General features: G+C 44.6%; 1 protein-coding gene across 3 annotated transcripts in view; it reads right to left on the minus strand.

Moving 5' to 3' along the window:
* PPIH (peptidylprolyl isomerase H (cyclophilin H)) overlaps positions 1-17159 on the minus strand; it is a 25071-nt gene extending 7912 nt beyond the window's left edge. For 2 of the 3 annotated variants that reach the window (XM_010862656.1, XM_010862655.1), the window contains exons 1-9: positions 17053-17159; positions 16653-16717; positions 16337-16360; positions 16020-16064; positions 15716-15758; positions 11422-11514; positions 8144-8231; positions 7617-7657; positions 6902-6991 (exon numbers count right to left, since the gene is read on the minus strand). In XM_010862656.1, the coding sequence (XP_010860958.1) occupies positions 6923-6991; positions 7617-7657; positions 8144-8231; positions 11422-11514; positions 15716-15758; positions 16020-16064; positions 16337-16360; positions 16653-16717; positions 17053-17118 (534 nt within the window). In that variant the 5' untranslated portion in view covers positions 17119-17159 and the 3' untranslated portion in view covers positions 6902-6922. Of the gene's footprint in view, positions 1-6901; positions 6992-7616; positions 7658-8143; positions 8232-11421; positions 11515-15715; positions 15759-16019; positions 16065-16336; positions 16361-16652; positions 16718-17002 lie in introns of all 3 variants that reach the window. The other variant, XM_010862657.1, reaches the window with a different exon arrangement.

Below are 17159 nucleotides of genomic sequence, written 5' to 3' on the forward strand. Positions count from 1 at the left end.
CCATTGTGAAGGAGATCAGCCCTGGGATTTCTTTGGAAGGAATGATGCTAAAGCTGAAACTCCAGTACTTTGGCCACCTCATGCGAAGAGCTGACTCATTGGAAAAGACTCTGATGCTGGGAGGGATTGGGGGCAGGAGGAAAACGGGATGACAGAGGATGAGATGGCTGGATGGCATCACTGACTCGATGGACATGAGTCTGAGTGAACTCTGGGAGTTGGTGATGGGACAGGGAGGCCTGGCGTGCTGCGATTCATGGGGTTGCAAAGAGTCGGACACTACTGAGCGACTGAGCTGAACTGAACTGGAACCTAAGCTCTAATCCCTGCCCAGGCACTTTGTGAGTAGGCATGGTCCCTGCTTCAAGGAATTCTGAGTCTAGAGAAAACCAGACCAACACATTCATGATACACTGTGTTAAATGTGGGAATAGAGACGTGAACCAAGTACGGTGGGTACACCCAGGAAGGGACTAGGGAATGATTCATAAACTGATGTTAGCCACATGCTCCTGGGAAGGACTGGAGGAACTAGGATTAGTTAAAACTGCAGATACACAGTATGTATTTCTGTGTATCTGAATTTTATATTGTAAAATACATGCCCAATGTAGAAAATTCAAGCATATACATAAACTGAAAAGAAAGTCTTCAGTTATCTCTACTCTGCAGAGGTAACCATTACTACCAGTCAGCAATCCATCACTCCAGTAATTTCTGAAAGAGTAATTCTAAATAGCATCATGTTTATTAATGTACTATATCTTGACTTTGTCCTTTAATGTATCTTAGAAATCTGCCAACACATACAGATGTATTTTTTTCTTTTTAAGGCTATATAGTATTCCATGGACATGATGTATCACTCTGTATACATGCTGGGTTTCAGGGCGGGAGCTTTGCCTTTGTACTGGAGGGACTGGAATAGAGCCATTCTCTCCTCCCTGCCCTGTACAGTTGGCAGGGCTTCTGACTTTCAGGGCAGGGAACAGTGTTACACACCCAGCAGGTATGCAGATATCTGCTGCCCTGCTCCCTAGACCCGTATTTCCGTGGAACCTCTCTGTCCAGACTGCTGCAGGGGCATCTCACTGGCCTCCAGCCTGTCCTCCACACTTCTGAATAAAGAAAGTCAGTAAGGGTGTTCTTCTGCTCAAAAACCTTGAGTGGCTCCCCCTGGCCTGGTTCTTTTTGGACAGTCAGGCCACCGTTTGGTATCTCAGAAGCATGGTGGACTCTCACCCTGGGGTGGGAGGGGGCTGGAGGGAGTTGTACATACTGCCTAAAGCTCAGCCCCACCGTGGAGTTAACGTATGAATACATCAGCCTGCGCCGGTTCTTAGGTCTGTCCTGGCCTCCTGTAGCCTCGCCCCTATTTGCTTTTCACACCTTGCTTTGGCTGTACTGAATTACTTGTAGTCTCCCTAACACTTCCTGCTGTTTCCTGCGGTTTGTACCTTTGCTCATGCTATTCCCTGTGCCTGGAATGCTCTCCCATTTTAGCTACCTGACAAGCTCCATTCTTGTACTCAGCTGAAACATCTCTCCTGCAGTCTTCCTAAACACTCCAGGCAGACACGAGTATTCATTTTCCTTCATCTTAAAATCTCTAGTCCGGTGCTTTATTGTACTGTAATTTTCAGTTTCCCTAAGAGACTGAGTTCCTTGAAGGCAAGAACTGGGCTTTCCAAGTTTGTAGCCTCATGTGCAGCATGGAGCCTATCTTAATTAATTAGTTCTTAGTTGTGAAATGAATGAAAGTTAGCCAAGGTGTCTAACCAAGGTGTCTTTCAGCATCTTCCTCTACAGGAATGTATCACATCTACAGGAAATCCCAGGTTGGGATGTGGACTTAAGTTTGAGAAATACTGCCTAGGAGGACTTAAACTCAGTCATTACAACAGCAGCTTCACATCTCTTATTATAGCCACCATCCACACGTGCAATTAATTTTTAACCTACTGACTATCTGAACTTGAGTAATACCTCATTGTAAGCTATGATAGTGTAAAATTATGTGCTGTGCTAATTATATTTTCTCCTAAGAGACAATACTAAAAAAACATTCATCCAGCACCACCTAAAGCAGGGTTACCCACATTTCTCTGGTAAGAAGCCTCTGAGATGCTTGTAACAAACATAGCATCCTGGATCCTACCTCAAATTCACTCAAACTCTTGAGGGGTAGGGGAGGGTGATTGGGAATTGGTAGTCTTAACAAATGCTCCTATGTGATTCTTATCTTCAGGGGAATTTGGGGAACAATGAATTTAAAGAAAGATCTCTACTGCTTGACAGCATCAGATCTGGGGATCACAGAGAGACTAGCAGAGCACAGCCACTCTTTCCCAAGAGACTCTCCGGCTTTCAAAACAGAGGTTCCACCACCCCGACACCTCCGCCATGTGGCTGTAAGTAGCCAAGAACCCAGTGCACTCTACAGCAGGAAAATCCTGTTTTGAAAGCCTGAGAGTCTCCTGGAAAAGAGTGGCTGTGCACTCTGACAGCCCTGCTAGTCTCTCTGTGATCCCCAGATCTGGTGCTGTCAAGCAGTAGAGATCTTTCTTTAAATTCATTGTTCCCCAAATTCCCCTGAAGATAAGACTCAGGCTTCCCTGATGGCTCAGTTGGTAATGAATCCACCTGCAATGCAGGAGACCCCAGTTCTATTCCTGGGTTGGGAAGATCCGCTGGAGAAGGGATAGGCTGCCCATTCTAGTATTCTTCGGCTTCTCTTGTGGCTCAGCTGGTAAAGAATCTGCCCACAATGAGGGAGACCTGGGTTTGATCCCTGGGTTGGGAAGATCCCCTAGAGAAGGGAAAGGCTACCCACTCCAGTATTCTGGCCTGGAGAATTCCAAGGACTGTTTAGTCCATGGAGTCGCAAAGACCTGGACATGACTGAGCAACTTTCACTTTCAAACAAATTCATAATAAAAAGCTTTCAAAGGACCCACTGAGATAAAACCTAGGTTTCTGCATCTAGAGTTGTATATTAATAGAAAACTTCATTTTCACTACAACCAAGGTCAGGATCTAAGATAAAGCACAAAAGAAGTTGTGAAAGGAAGGACTTCATAGGAGGTACAGCTGATTGAGTGACTTCACCTGTGAAGACAGGTGTCTCCTTCCTACATTCCTCTATTTCTAGCGCCTAGGCACAAGGCCTCAAATGCCTGATAAGTGAATTCTTGATTTGAAGGCAGTAGATTCCTGCTGGACTGATACCATCAAAAGATTATCTCCTTCTGTGTCTTTTCTGATTGGAACATGGTGAGTTCTCAATTAAAAGACAGGCTGTCATTTCCCTGTGGCCTTGCTACTCAGTGTCAGCATCAACTGAGAGCTGGTCAGAAATGCAAAACCTCAGGTCCCATCCAGACTGACTGAGTCAGAACCAGCATGGTAACAAGACCTCCCAATGACTCATATGTGCACTAAAGTTTGAGAAATACTGCCTGCTGCTGCTGCTAAGTCGCTTCAGTCGTGTCCGACTCTGTGTGACCCCATAGACGGCAGCCCACCAGGCTCCCCCGTCCCTGGGATTCTCCAGGCAAGAACACTGGAGTGGGTTACCATTTCCTTCTCCAATGCACGAAAGTGAAAAGTGAAAGTGAAGGCACTCAGTCGTGCCGACTCTTAGCGACCCCATGGACTGTAGCCTACCAGGCTCCTCCGTTCATGGGATTTTCCAGGCAAGAGTACTGGAGTGGGGTAGGAGGATTTAAAAACATCATCTATACTGGCGGTGAAACATTATTCCACCCAGACACTACCTGAGGGATCTGAAATACTCCTTTAGAAATTAAGAGATATTTGTAACTTTACAGCTGGAGAGAAACACGATGGAAGGATACCATACTCCTGGGGGAATTACTCACCTCTTTTCCCCACTTTCTCCCAAATCCATTACTCAGAAACCCAAAGTGAGGACCCTATCTGTGCAATGCCTTAAGGTCAGACTACCACTTAGATTCCCTACACTTTGAAACCTACGAGTTTTCAACTTGGTAAAGTTAGATGAGATAATTAAAGTAAGGTTCTTAGCTCAGAATTTGAGCACCAGAAATATTCACTAAATGATACAATTGCTTTTACTCTATTGTCTCTAAATATAAGCTAAGAAAGATTTAATTTTGAGCAAGTCAAGGTTAGAAGACTAAGTTGAAGGTATCACATGTGGCTCTTTAAATTTAATTAAAGTTAAATAAAAATAAAAATTGAGTCCCTCAGTCACAGCAGGCACATTTTCGGTGTTCAACGGTCACATGTAGCTGGAAGCAACCATAATGGACAGCACAGATGCAAAACATTTCCACCATAGCAGAAAGGAATGCCTCCTGGACAGTATGGCTGTAGAGGACCTCTGGAGCATCAAAGGGCACCCATGGGATTTGTTCTGCTTGGGGTTGTAGGCTGAAAAGAAGGGCTTTTGTAGAGGCAAAGGTTTACATGACGTTCATTCACAGCAGGTGAGGAGAGGAGGGTTGATGATTGCCACCTTCAGAAGACAAACTCCTAACATAGATTTCCAGTAACTTTTTGTAAGGGACTCAGAAAAATGTAGAGAAAAGGCTGCAAACATAAAAGGATTTCAAAACTTTACTGTTTTTAATGATCTTCTGTCCTCCAGTGGTGATCAGTGGTCAGTCTTTAGAAGGAAAAGGACCAATGAGTTCAACTTTAGTTCAGCCCAGAAAAGAGGGGGAGGGGGGATGAATCGCAGTGAGGGCATGGGGATAGCAGGTTGAGCCTGGGGCCCCCAGTAGCAGCAGAAAAGACAGTTCAGCGTGTCAACTGGGCCTGAGAAGGGAGCATTTGCTGGACAAGGGTCCACATGAGCTTTCAGCACACACTTGCGCATTCCTGCCCTGGCATTTGCTCACACCAGATCCATGCCTAAAATGCCTGACATTCTCCTTCTCTTTAACTCATGTAATAAATGTTAACTGAATGCCTTTAAGTGCCAGATGTTGTGAACACAAAGTAAGTCGCAGATGGAGGTATGCATAGTCGTTAAGATGCTCTAGTATTTGACTAGATCTGCATTTGAAAAAAATGGCAGAATCCAGAAAAATAAATTCTAGATACTTTTGTAAGAAAAACTACAGAAACATTAGGCATTATGACTGAGGGAGTAAGGACCTTCTTAAACAAGATTAAAACACAACACAAGGGAAAAGATTAAAAATTCTGATCTCATCAAAATGAAGAACTTCTCTTTAACAAAGGATATCACCAAAGTTAAGATAAGCAACCCACTGCCAATTTTTTTTTTAACATATATTCAGGACAAAATGGCCACAACATAAAAAATAATTAAGGTGCAGAAATGTACACTTGATTCAAGTCAAATTGTATAATTATAAACTTTGTAATTATTCAGATATATGCTACAAACATAGAGCATATCAGTTTTAAGTACTACATACTTTTACATGAATGGTATAGGAAAAGTCTTCCAGACATATGTCAAATGGAAATAAAACGATGAACAAATATTGGGTTGGCCCAAAAGTTCGTATGGTTTTTCTGTAACATCTTATGGACATACCTGAACAAACTTTTTGGCCAACTCAATAGTATGATGCCATTTAGGAAAAAACAAAACCTCCCCAAATTAGATTGGCAAAGAAAAGGCCCCATGGACATACATTAGACTGATACAGCAGTTACCTCTGAGAGCAGTGGGATGGGGATGCAGATGGGGGTGGGGGGCAAACTGTCAAGGATAGGGGGGCTTTAGCTGTTCTGTGTGAAAATTTTCAGGTGAATTATGTTGCTTTCCTAACTAAAAATAAATAACCAAATGAAATATGTGAATCCTGATGGGATTTCTTTAAGAGCTAGAAAAGTTACTTTGTGGATAACTGGGGAAGTTTGAACTTGTATATCAGACAATATTATTGTGGTTATGCACAATGTTCTTATTTTTAGGAGTCACTTGCTGAAGTATTTAGGGGTAAGGTGTCAAGAAGTCCTCCAACTTCCAGATGGGAAAGAAATGAAGTAAGGGAAAGAAAGGAAAGAAGAAGACAAAGAGACAAAAGCCAAAGCAAAATGCTACAAAAAAGATGTTCAATATTGGCAAATTTAGGGGAAAAGTATATAGGTTTCAATGTACTATTCTTCCAATTATCCTGCAGGTTTGAAAATTTAAAGAAAAAAAAAGGAAAGAAAGGCAAAGCACTACCATCCTTTACCTAGCTGGACGTGCTCAATTTCTTTCTTGAACTCATACTAACACTTAACAACATCACTCATATTACTAGTGATCACTTCTGAGAATGTGTTTTTATTCCCCATAAGCTCCTAAAAGGTGGAGGCATCGTTCACTTTTTCTCCCACTCTCCATGTCCAATGTCTAGCACAGAGTGGGCGGTGAGTAGCAAGCCTAGGTAGGAAGTGAGTCTTTGTGGGCTGAGAAATGTGTCACATTCACCTCTGAGTCTGGCAAACACAAAGTCATGACCTGGGACTGCAGCATCAGTTCTGATGAGAAGCTTGACAAGAGAGTCTTCTGGCTGCCCAGGCTGCTCCCAATCACCCAGGACTGTAGCCAGGTCTTTCTAAGTGGACTACTGAATGAAATGAGTGTCTAACAGTGCTGTCACAAAGTGTCTGATGGTTTTCAGGTTGATAGTTTGTAAACTATAATGTGTTAGAAAAATGAAGTGTCCCACTCAACCTTTCTCTTTTGATCCTTACAGTGACCCTGGGAGACAGGCATTATCATCATCGGACAGATGAGAAAACAGGCTCAGGGAAGGGAATCGACTTCTCTCAGGTCACACAGAGAGAAAATGCGCTCAATCCTGCATCTTCAGGTCTAAAGTTCTTTCCACCAGACCGTGCTGCCCTCTCTGGGATCCTGACTCCTGATCAGGAAAGACACACTTACCTGATTCAGTCTCCCTCTGGACTACATCTCCCCACACTGTGAGATCACCACAGGCAGCTTGGGTTTATTGTTAGGGCCTGTGGGAACATTCTAGGAGAGAAAGCACAGTGGTGATTCCTCCACTCTGACACCCCTCACCACACACTTACCCATGCCTGCCAGCCCCTGTGCTAAGGACTGACGGCTCACAGGCTGATCTGACAGGAATATAATACAGATCAAAGAGAAAATGTATAATCTCAAAAATAAAAAATAAAAAAAACTCCACCCATCAAACTCATGACATATAAAAATGTAATAAGTTATAAGACAGAGTAGAGGACACAGCATGAGCAAAGACTGGGGCAGGAAGGAGCAAGAGGCGGGATGTGTATACATATTTAGGGGCGGGCTAGTAGCCTGATGTGACTAGAACACGGAAGTGGCAGCGGCAGAAGGGGCAAAAGAAATCATGGAGAGGGAGGCAGGGACTCAGTCATGAAGAACCTTGAATACAATGCTGAGGAGGATTGCATCAAGTAGGTGAAAGAGTCAGCAGAGGCCAAAGCTCAGTTCGCACAAGAGAGGCTAACTTAGGGCCCAGAACCCTTGGGAGGCACACGGTCTCTCCTCCCCGTGAAGACTGGCCAAACAAGTTCTCCAGCTCCTCAATACTAGTCAGATAGTACGAGGCCAGAATGGCTGAGACAGAGGAGATCAGCACCACAGGACTCACCTCAATCTTTCTCATCACCAAAAGTCCATCAATGATTTTTCCTGTGGGAAGAGTATGAGCTGGACTTGAGTACTCTCATTTGCATAGTATTTTCCAGCCCCGCAAGGCCCATTCTCAGCCATTATCTTATTTGAACCTCAGACTAACATTACAAAATTAATATTCAGTGGAAATGAAATGTTTCCCAAGGTCACAGGTAGTAAGGAGCAGAGTTAGGGCTCATATCTAGGTCGAAACAATTGCAAAGCCCCACTGCACCATGCTGCCCATGCGGTATTTCTTAATGCTGCCATCCCCCGCAGACACACCCATACCTACACAGTCACATTGCCCAGGTGGCTACTCACTACATCATATGGCCCTCTCGTCATCCCCTCTAACCACATATCCTCCCCACCCACCACAGCTTCCACCTTCCTGACTTCCAGGGCAGTTACACCCGTCGAGCACAAGAGTTGGGGGACCAGCTCCTTTAGAAGCTCCACGCTGGGTGAGGGGACCTGGACTAGGACAGGAACAGGACTCACCGAACACCACGTGCTTCCCATCTAGCCAATCACACTTAGAGCAGGTGATGAAAAACTGGCAGCCATTTGTGCTGGGACCACTGTTTGCCTGATGGAAACCAAACAGACACATCGTGAGTTTTCCTGGCCGTGTTAGCTGAAGGGCCAAACTCCCTAAAAGAGACTATAGCCCTGACTCCTCTGCGCTCTCTCAGCAAATCTGACTGAGCATCGACTGTGAGCCAGGGTCTGACCTAGGACCCAAGGACACAGAGAGGAACAGAATACACAATTTCTGCCCTCAAAGAGCTAGACCCTTCAATAACTACACATGTCTCCTACAGTGTGAATTTTATAATGGAAAAAATTGCTAATGGAATCTGATTTGCTGTATTTAGGCCAGTACTGGCAATAACTGGATCACACTTCACGAATTAGCTACCAGCTCACAAAAAGCCCGTCACTTGGGCCATAAACTGTTTTGTCTGAATGGCTCTGTACTTTCCCAAAATAATGGTAATAAAAAAATTTAGGTGAAAGAAGTTGCCATGCTAGAAAAAAGATTCTGTTTAATTAATGACGTGCTTTTTACAGCTACACCCCAAATCCTTTATTGCTGAATTTTATAGGAAAAATTAGTTTTTAAAATTGAGGATCTGAAATTCTCCAGCCATATCCCTTCCCTTTTCCTCTCTTGAAATTGTTTTTGTATCATTACACTTCACAATACATTATATAATGACAACACAAAGCAATCAGCAAACCCATGTCATGTTTCAGCAGCACTGGCTTACCAGGTGCCTGTGTAACTATGTGAATATTTCACTGCATACTTCCCTTGTTTTGGAAAAAACTGAGTAGAAAAAGGAAAACTGAAAGCACCAGTACTATTCAAGGCACAGGTCTCATAAAAGTAATGCTATGGAAACAACACTGGACACCATCAGGTCACTAGCCTTCAGTGGATGTTTAATGGATTTAAGTTAGTTGAGTCTGTGTTTAACATTGAAGGAATGAAAATGTGTACGAAATACATTAAAGACTTTGTCTAGAAGGGATTTCACTTCATATTTTAGAAATTCCCCATGTGAGATGAGAGACTATTTTTGGTTTTTGTTCACGTATGTAGGAACATCTCACATTAGCAAGGACTGCCTGAGCCAGTGAGAACAGACCTAACTCTGGAATGAGGGCAGACTCCTCAGTGGTCCCACTTCTTCCTTTGTTCTTCTCTTCTCCCCTCCCCCCCTCTTATTTTTCCAATCTATCTACCTTGCTGCTCAATGTATAAACATTTATTAGTAGGCAGGTAGGAAAACAGTCGTACGACATGTGTTTTTTGTCAGTCATTTAGCCAGTCTTCCAGGCAGAATAGCTTACTGGTTCAGAGAACAAGCTCTAGAGCCAGATGATCTATCTTGAATCCCAGCCCCACTACTGGCTGTGATCTAGTTTAGCTGCATAACCTCTCTATGCCGCTGTTTCCTCATTTGCACTATCTCAAGGGGATGCTGAGGATTAAAATGAATTAATGCAAACAAAGTTGTTGCTGAGAATATGCTCAACATTAGCCTTTATTCTGCGTATCTTTCAGTCATTCATCAGTATCTGCTCAGCACCTTTCTGTATCAGGTAGTCAGGCTAGGAGATCAATGCGACTCAGTCTCTGCTCTTGAGGAACTCATCATGATTTAGTGGAGAATGGAAGCAATTGTGCTACAACTGCTACAATTAAAACAACTGTGCTACAAGATGGTGACAACACAGCTTAACCAGTGTCAGCCTGAAGGCAGCAGAAAGCAAAGTTTCTTTCCACTTTTTTCTGACCCCTCCCCAGATGCTAACAGAGCGGCACACACCTAGAGGGGTTCCAATCCTCATGACGACAACCCAAGCCCACCTAAGCCCCTTTGGCACGGTACCATGCTTGCCCAGCCTGACTTTTCTAAAAGGAGGTTTGTACACTGTCTGTTACGCCAGGCTCACCCAAGTGTCATGGCAGCCTCCTAACTGGCTTCTCTGCCCCAGCCTCTTCATTCCTATCTGCCACTCAAACACTGCAGCCAGGATCTTCGTTTTAAAACACAAAGTCGACCAGTCCTGCTCAAAAAAGTGTATGGCTTTCCACATTCCATGAAATCAAATCCACATAACCTCATCCTTATTCTGGCATTTAGAGCCTTTCAGGAGCTAGACCCACCTGCCTCTCCAGTGGTCTCTACTAGTTCATTCCCTGTCCCATCCACAACCTATGTTCTCATCACCTTCCTCACTTTCTGGCCCTTGCCCATGCCACCCTACTATTTCAGGGTCACACATCTTCTGTCTAGGCTGTTTTACCTGGTAGAGAACTTCTCTGGATCTTTGCAGCAATTACTCTCATTCTTTGGGGCCCTCATAGTACCCTTACATACACTGAGGTGACCTCCCCTTAGTACCCTGATGGCATGAATTATACACTGGACTCATCACTCAGCATGTGTGCTTCCCCCTTAGAGGGCAGGGATCGGATCTGTATCCTCAGGCCTTACCACGAGGCCTAAAACAGTGGATGTCAACAATTTTTACTTGACGGATGCCTGAGTGGATGAGTGGAAGAATGGGGAAGCAGACAGAGAATGTGCTTGTAAACAGTGGGTCTGGGGGAGTGAGGGTTGGGGAACTGACAGAGGGAAATAGGTGATGACAAGAGGGAGGGAGAGGGTTGGACAGTGAGAAGGAAGCAGGGTGAGAGGGGTAAGGGCAAATGAGGGGTGAGGGGTAAGTAAGGAGAAGTGAAGGGGGAATAAGCAGGGATGTGTAGCTGGGGGGCTAAAGCAGGTGGGCAGGGGGACGGAGAGAGGAGCAAGATGTTTGAGTGGGGTTGTAAATGGGCAGGCAGGGTCCTGGGAGTAGGGAGAAGGAGTGGTGTGTGACCTGAACAGGGGGACGGGCCAGCAGGCAGTGTGAGGGAGAGTCAGGGGCGAGTGGCGTGACGGGTGTGTGAGCACTGGGTCTTGACAGCTCAGCCGGCTGCATTCTAAGCAGCAAGGCTGGGTGCCCAGCCACACGTCCTGGCTCACACAAAGTAAGAAAACACACAGCAGAGTTTGCGTTTGGTTCCCTGGCCGGCTAGTGGGTCCAGGCCAAAAAATCAAACCAGACTGAGGAAAGAGGTGGGCAGGCAGAGCTGAGTCCTGGGTCAGGCAAGGGAAGGAAAGCATTTCCTTCTATCCCAAGAGACTGTGCCACGCCTCAGAGGGACCCAGAATTCAGCTGGCTGTAAACCTAGCCCCAAACATTGACTGGTCCTCACTTACCATGGAAAGAAGGCCTGGAGCTGAGTGTCTAAGCTTAAAATTTTCATCTGCAAATGGCCCCCGGTAGATACTGGCAACTCCGGTACCATCTCCCTGAGCAGAGAGAAGGGAAGTGTTAATGACTTGCGAGTGCCGGCTCTCAGAGCTCATAGGAAACAGCTGCTGCACCCGAAGCCTCCATGCTTTAAAGTCTTCTTACTCCTGCAGGTCACTTTGGGAGCTACACCTCTTTAACCCTCTCCTGTAATCAAAACAAGCCCCATCCAAGGCACGTGCAGCCCACAACTTGGCTAGGGCACCTCACTGAGGGGAAAAAAAAAAGGTCACACAGCTGGGCCTCTAGAAAGGTGGGATAAGACACAAGCAAAGCAGAGGATAGGAAACAGTGATTACATATGTAATCAGTGCCCCTTCCAAAGACTCTCTTGCCTGCAGTCGTGTATGAGAATCCATTTAACTGACTACTTCCCCTCTCCTCTCAACTATGCAGGTGGGTGGGCTCTTGGAAGTCTAGTCTGTATGACAAGATACCATCCTTCTGGCTAAAGTCGAGGTGAGGGGAATTTGAGGGGAGAATGTAGGGCCAATCAGAGTTCCTTCTATGGGAAGCAGGAAATAGAATATCTACTCTCTGGAGACTGAATCTGTGCCGTGCAAACCTGGAAGTTGCAGGTGACTATCTTCGGCAAGGTGGGCTGGAGAAGAAAAAGACACTGCAATACACGTGTAGAAAGCTCGAGAAACAGAAAGGAAGGACTGCTTGGTTCTGTGACTCTCCAGTTCCTAGACCTATTTCCTCCTTTGGCTTCCACGAAACACCTTGTCATAACCCTATTTGTGTTATCCCTCTGCTCTTTCAACAACTCCATGGAACATGCATTATCATCCTCCCCATTTTTCAGGTGAGTGAACTTCAGTCAGGATAATAAAGCAACCTGACCAAGGCTTTGCTGTAGTACCTTAAACAGAACCCCAGGGGTTTAAAGTTAATATTGAGAGACTACCAAAGACCAATCTCTTCCAGCCAGTTAGTAAACAAAAAGAATATTGGGTACATGATGGGATGTGAAAACGCTGAGTGAGTGCAGAATCAAGGGGCCCTTACTGGAGCAAAGACCATTAAAGGGGATTAATGTAAGTCAGGGAAGGGAAAAAACTCTCAAACTGTTTGATTAAAAGTTATTGGTACAACCAAGCTCTGTATAGTGGAAAGATGGGCTTTGAGTTCCAGATCTATCATTTATGAGCTGGGGAAGTCACTTATCTTTGAGCCCCAGTTTCCTCAACTATCAAGTGAAAATGATATCACCTACTCCTTACAACATTGCCAAAAAGATGCAATAATAGCGTCTATGAGAAAAACTTTTTGCAATCCACACAGCTCTGCGTAAATGTGAGCTATTCTATCTTTGCCATTATTGTTGTTTCATCACTAAGTCATGTCTGACTCTTGTGACCCTATGGATGTAGCCTGCCAGCTCCTCTGTCCATGGGATTTCTTTAACTACACATAAATACACACATACATATAGAAGGAAGAGAAAACATGTTCCTTTCCAATTTAAAAAAAAATACCTAGAGAAAAGATCAGTTAATACATCATTCACTATAATCACACTATCTACTGTGCTCCAGAAGCCAGAGTAGGGAAAATGACCAAATTAATTTGCAGGACAAAAAACAGAAAGCAACTTAAATCTTCCATGATAGTGGACTGATCAAATAAATTCACTGTCTTTTCCTAAGGGAACAGTAAGGAGTTATTAGCAAGAATGTTTTGGAAGAAGATAGTGACAAGGGAAAACACAATGACTGAGCACAAATTTTTAAAAGTTGAAATCTGTTAAAAGTTATATCTGACACACAAATCTTCGCAACAATAAGATGGGCAATTGCCAAGAGTATATTCCTTGAGACGATTTATTTTCATTTTTGTATTTTTGTTTCGCAACCAGAAAAAAAAAAACATTACTTTTTAAATTTTAAAACACATTATTAAAACAAACAAGCAAATATTCTTAGTCCAACTTTAGAAGGTCTCAAATTCCGCTTCTACCTCTTGCTCATTCTATTTTTTCTGCCCTAAGGGTGGCTCTGAGTAGTTTCTTCTCTCTGACAGACTTCTGGCTGACTAACTGCTAACTCTAGAGCAATTAGTAAGTGATCACATGTGCCTGGCAATGACCCATAAGAAGTTGGTCCTATCCCTGCTAAGACAATATAGCAGTATAGAAACCTTTGGGAAGAAAAGAAAAGAACGCAGAGAATAGCATATTAGCCCTTCTTACCTGCCAATAAAAAAGGATATGGTCACCCCAAGCCCTACTCCAATCAGTTGTGGCCAGGGGTTGCAAACTTAAATGCCTGTAGGAGTAGGTGACATAAAGAAGGGAAGCCAGTGGTGGGAACTGGTGAAATAATAAGGACATACCCGTCTGGTGATTGCAGCCATGAAATTAAAAGACGCTTACTCCTTGGAAGGAAAGTTATGACCAACCTAGATAGCATATTCAAAAGCAGAGACATTACTTTGCCAACAAAGGTCTGTCTAGTCAAGGCTATGGTTTTTCCTGTGGTCATGTATGGACGTGAGAGCTGGACTGTGAAGAAAGCTGAGTGCCGAAGAATTGATGCTTTTGAACTGTGGTGTTGGAGAAGACTCTTGGGAGTCCCTTGGACTGCAAGGAGGTCCAACCAGTTCATTCTAAAGATCAGTCCTGGGTGTTCTTTGGAAGGAATGACACTAAAGCTGAAACTCCAGTACTTTGGCCACCTCATGCAAAGAGTTGACTCACTGGAAAAGACTCTGATGCTGGGAGGGATTGGGGGCAGGAGGAGAAGGGCACGACAGAGGATGAGATGGCATCATCGACTGAATGGACATGAGTTTGAGTGAACTCTGGGAGTTGGTGATGGACAGGGAGGCCTGGTGTGCTGTAATTCATGGGGTCACAAAGAGTCGGACACGACTGAGCAACTGAACTGAACTGAACCCGTCTAAAGGGAGCTGTTACTTGACTCAACCAATTGTTGCTGCATGAGAAACACAGGCCAAGTGCACCCCTACTTTTCAGCTATAACAGAGAAAACAAAACTCCAGAACTTTCCAGTAAAATTTCCCAGTTTACAACATCATACAGATGAAACAAAGCATATCTGTTTCTGATTCAGCCCCAAATCTGCTACTTTGTAAACTTATCTGGGTAGGAAAGATAGAAATCTTAAAAAACTCCTAGGAGTCAAACTAAATATACATGTAAAGGATAAAGAATGTCTCCCAGATCCAAGAAAACAGCAACATGACTAACCAAATGATATTAATAAGACAGATCATGCACAGAAATGGGTGGATAAGGATAAATGTTTAGGTTTAAGAAAGCATAAATGTGGTTTATTCAGAAACCTGCAAGGTTGGGGGAAGCGAAGGAGGCTTGAAATGGGGATGCATACAATCTCATTTCAAGAAAAATCATGCTTAGCAATGAAGGATTAATTCAATGGGTTCTCCTAGTGAATAGGGAAAATATCCTTCCAGAACTCTGATTCCTTGCCCACTAATGAACTTGATTAAAAAAATAACAACTCACCTTTCCAGGCACTGGGATACCAAAAGTGAATGGGAAATAAGGGCATAAGCATTTAGCTCACTGGAAAGGGACTTGCCCCCATTTAGAAAAAATAACTGTAACTGATTTCTAGCTAAATTCCATGTGACCAATTAATTTGGGTCTGTCATGGATCACCTATAGGTATGCTGAGAAAGTCAGTTCCCAGCCCTAAAAGACTGAGATTTGGAAGTCAGTCCATTCTGAAGGAGATCAGCCCTGGGATTTCTTTGGAGGGAATGATGCTGAAGCTGAAACTCCAGTACTTTGGCCACCTCATGGGAAGAGTTGACTCAATGGAAAAGACTCTGATGCTGGGAGGGATTGGGGGCAGGAGAAGGGGACGACAGAGGATGAGATGGCTGGATGGCATTACTGACTCGATGGACATGAGTTTGGGTGAACTCCGGGAGTTGGTGATGGACAGGGACGCCTGGCATGCTGCGATTCATGGGGTCGCAAAGAGTCGGACACGACTGAGCGACTAGACTGAACTGAACTGAACTGACTTAATCAAAGTGCTGATATACCATCTAGTGATGCAATGAGTAGCAGCCATCACAGGATATTCCCATTCTCACCTCCTCCCCCAGCAAACTTGGCTATTGTTCTCAGGTCCCTGAGGAGCAGCTTCAATAACAACAAAAACAAAACTTATAGGTCCTTAATAGGAAAGGAACAATACTTACATTAACAAAATCTCCACCCTGAATCATGAAATCTTTTATGACCCTGAAACAGAGAACAAAGGATCCTAGGAGAAGATTCTGTGGTTTGGAATAACATTAATTTCAAAATATAATGTTTATCACTTTGGTTTTAGTAAGTCCTTAAATCAACGGTTGAGTTCACAAAAACATCCCTTCTCAAGAACTAAGAATTATGCTATGGTTTTGTTTTCCTCTGAAGAGACTAATCCCCCAAGGAAGTAATTCTAAACCATACTAATAGTAATTTTAAAAGTCCCCCAGGATGGCTTGCCAAAGGCCTTACCTGTGGAAAGTGCTCCCCTTGTATCCTATCGGAACCCCATCTTTTCTATAAGCAAAAAGAAAGAGACTTGAAATGGTAACAGGTAAACACAGGCCTTTCAAGTTTACCATACAGTCGATCCAGAGACACTCTTCTAGAGATGGTCGGGAGAAGAGAAACGAAGAAGGCAAATGAACTGACGACAGACCCATAGTAATACCTTCTATTACTGTCACCAGCAATCATTCAAGGCCTGTCGGTGATTCCCCAATACCCTCACTGCAGCCTCAGGACAGCCCTCAGGATCAAGCAGATAAGTAACCACGTCAGAGACTGACCTGAATTCTCCTGTGCAGAACTGCCTGAAAAGGAAAAGAGTGAACGACTCAGTCGCCATGGCATCACAACTCCGAGCGCCCCTAACCTCGGCGGGAAGGGGAGACGCCGGCGCTAGCCAGCCCACCAACCGGCTGGTTAGACGTCCAGGCATACAGATTAACATAAACTGAAAAGGGGACGGTCAAGACTATTCAGAGCGATACCCAGAGAAGTCAGATATCAAGGACGGTGAATGAACGGATAGAGGTAGGCAGAAGATTCCACAGACAGGCCCAGCTTCTCGTTTGGTTTATCCAGCAAAGAACATCTTCTTACCTAAAATTCTCCGCCGTCTTAGGCACAACGTCTGCAAAGAGCTCAATCTTCATACGACCAACTTCCTGCAACCGGCGAAAGACGTTCAGAAAGCCCAGTCCAAGCCCGTGAAGGCTTCACCGAACAGGGAACCCTCGGGCCCCCATGCCGCTTGGTCTCTCCCACCTCCGCCTCCATAGCCTACTCTTCCGTTCCACCCGGTCCCTCCACCAGAGGGGCGCTAGGATGCGCAAGACTCCTCCTTTTCCTACTCCCTCACCCCCGCCCCGCAGGTCGGTAAGTGCTGGTTCGATTTCACTTTTTGGCTTCCCGAGTTTGCTACACCTGAGGAGGTGATCTGCCTGCCGTACCGCGTGCACGTTCCCTTTGGCATCGGGCTGACTGGCTGCCAAGACCTCACCTGGCCGCCAATGCTGACATCAAAGAATACCACGGGATTGACAGGGCTTGAATTTGCCACCGCCATGCCTCTGACCCGGAAGCAGAAGTCGGGAGCGCGGGGTTCCG

The sequence above is a fragment of the Bison bison genome, unplaced genomic scaffold, assembly GCF_000754665.1.
Source record: "Bison bison bison isolate TAMUID 2011002044 unplaced genomic scaffold, Bison_UMD1.0 scf7180017864484, whole genome shotgun sequence".
Classification (NCBI taxonomy): domain Eukaryota; kingdom Metazoa; phylum Chordata; class Mammalia; order Artiodactyla; family Bovidae; genus Bison; species Bison bison.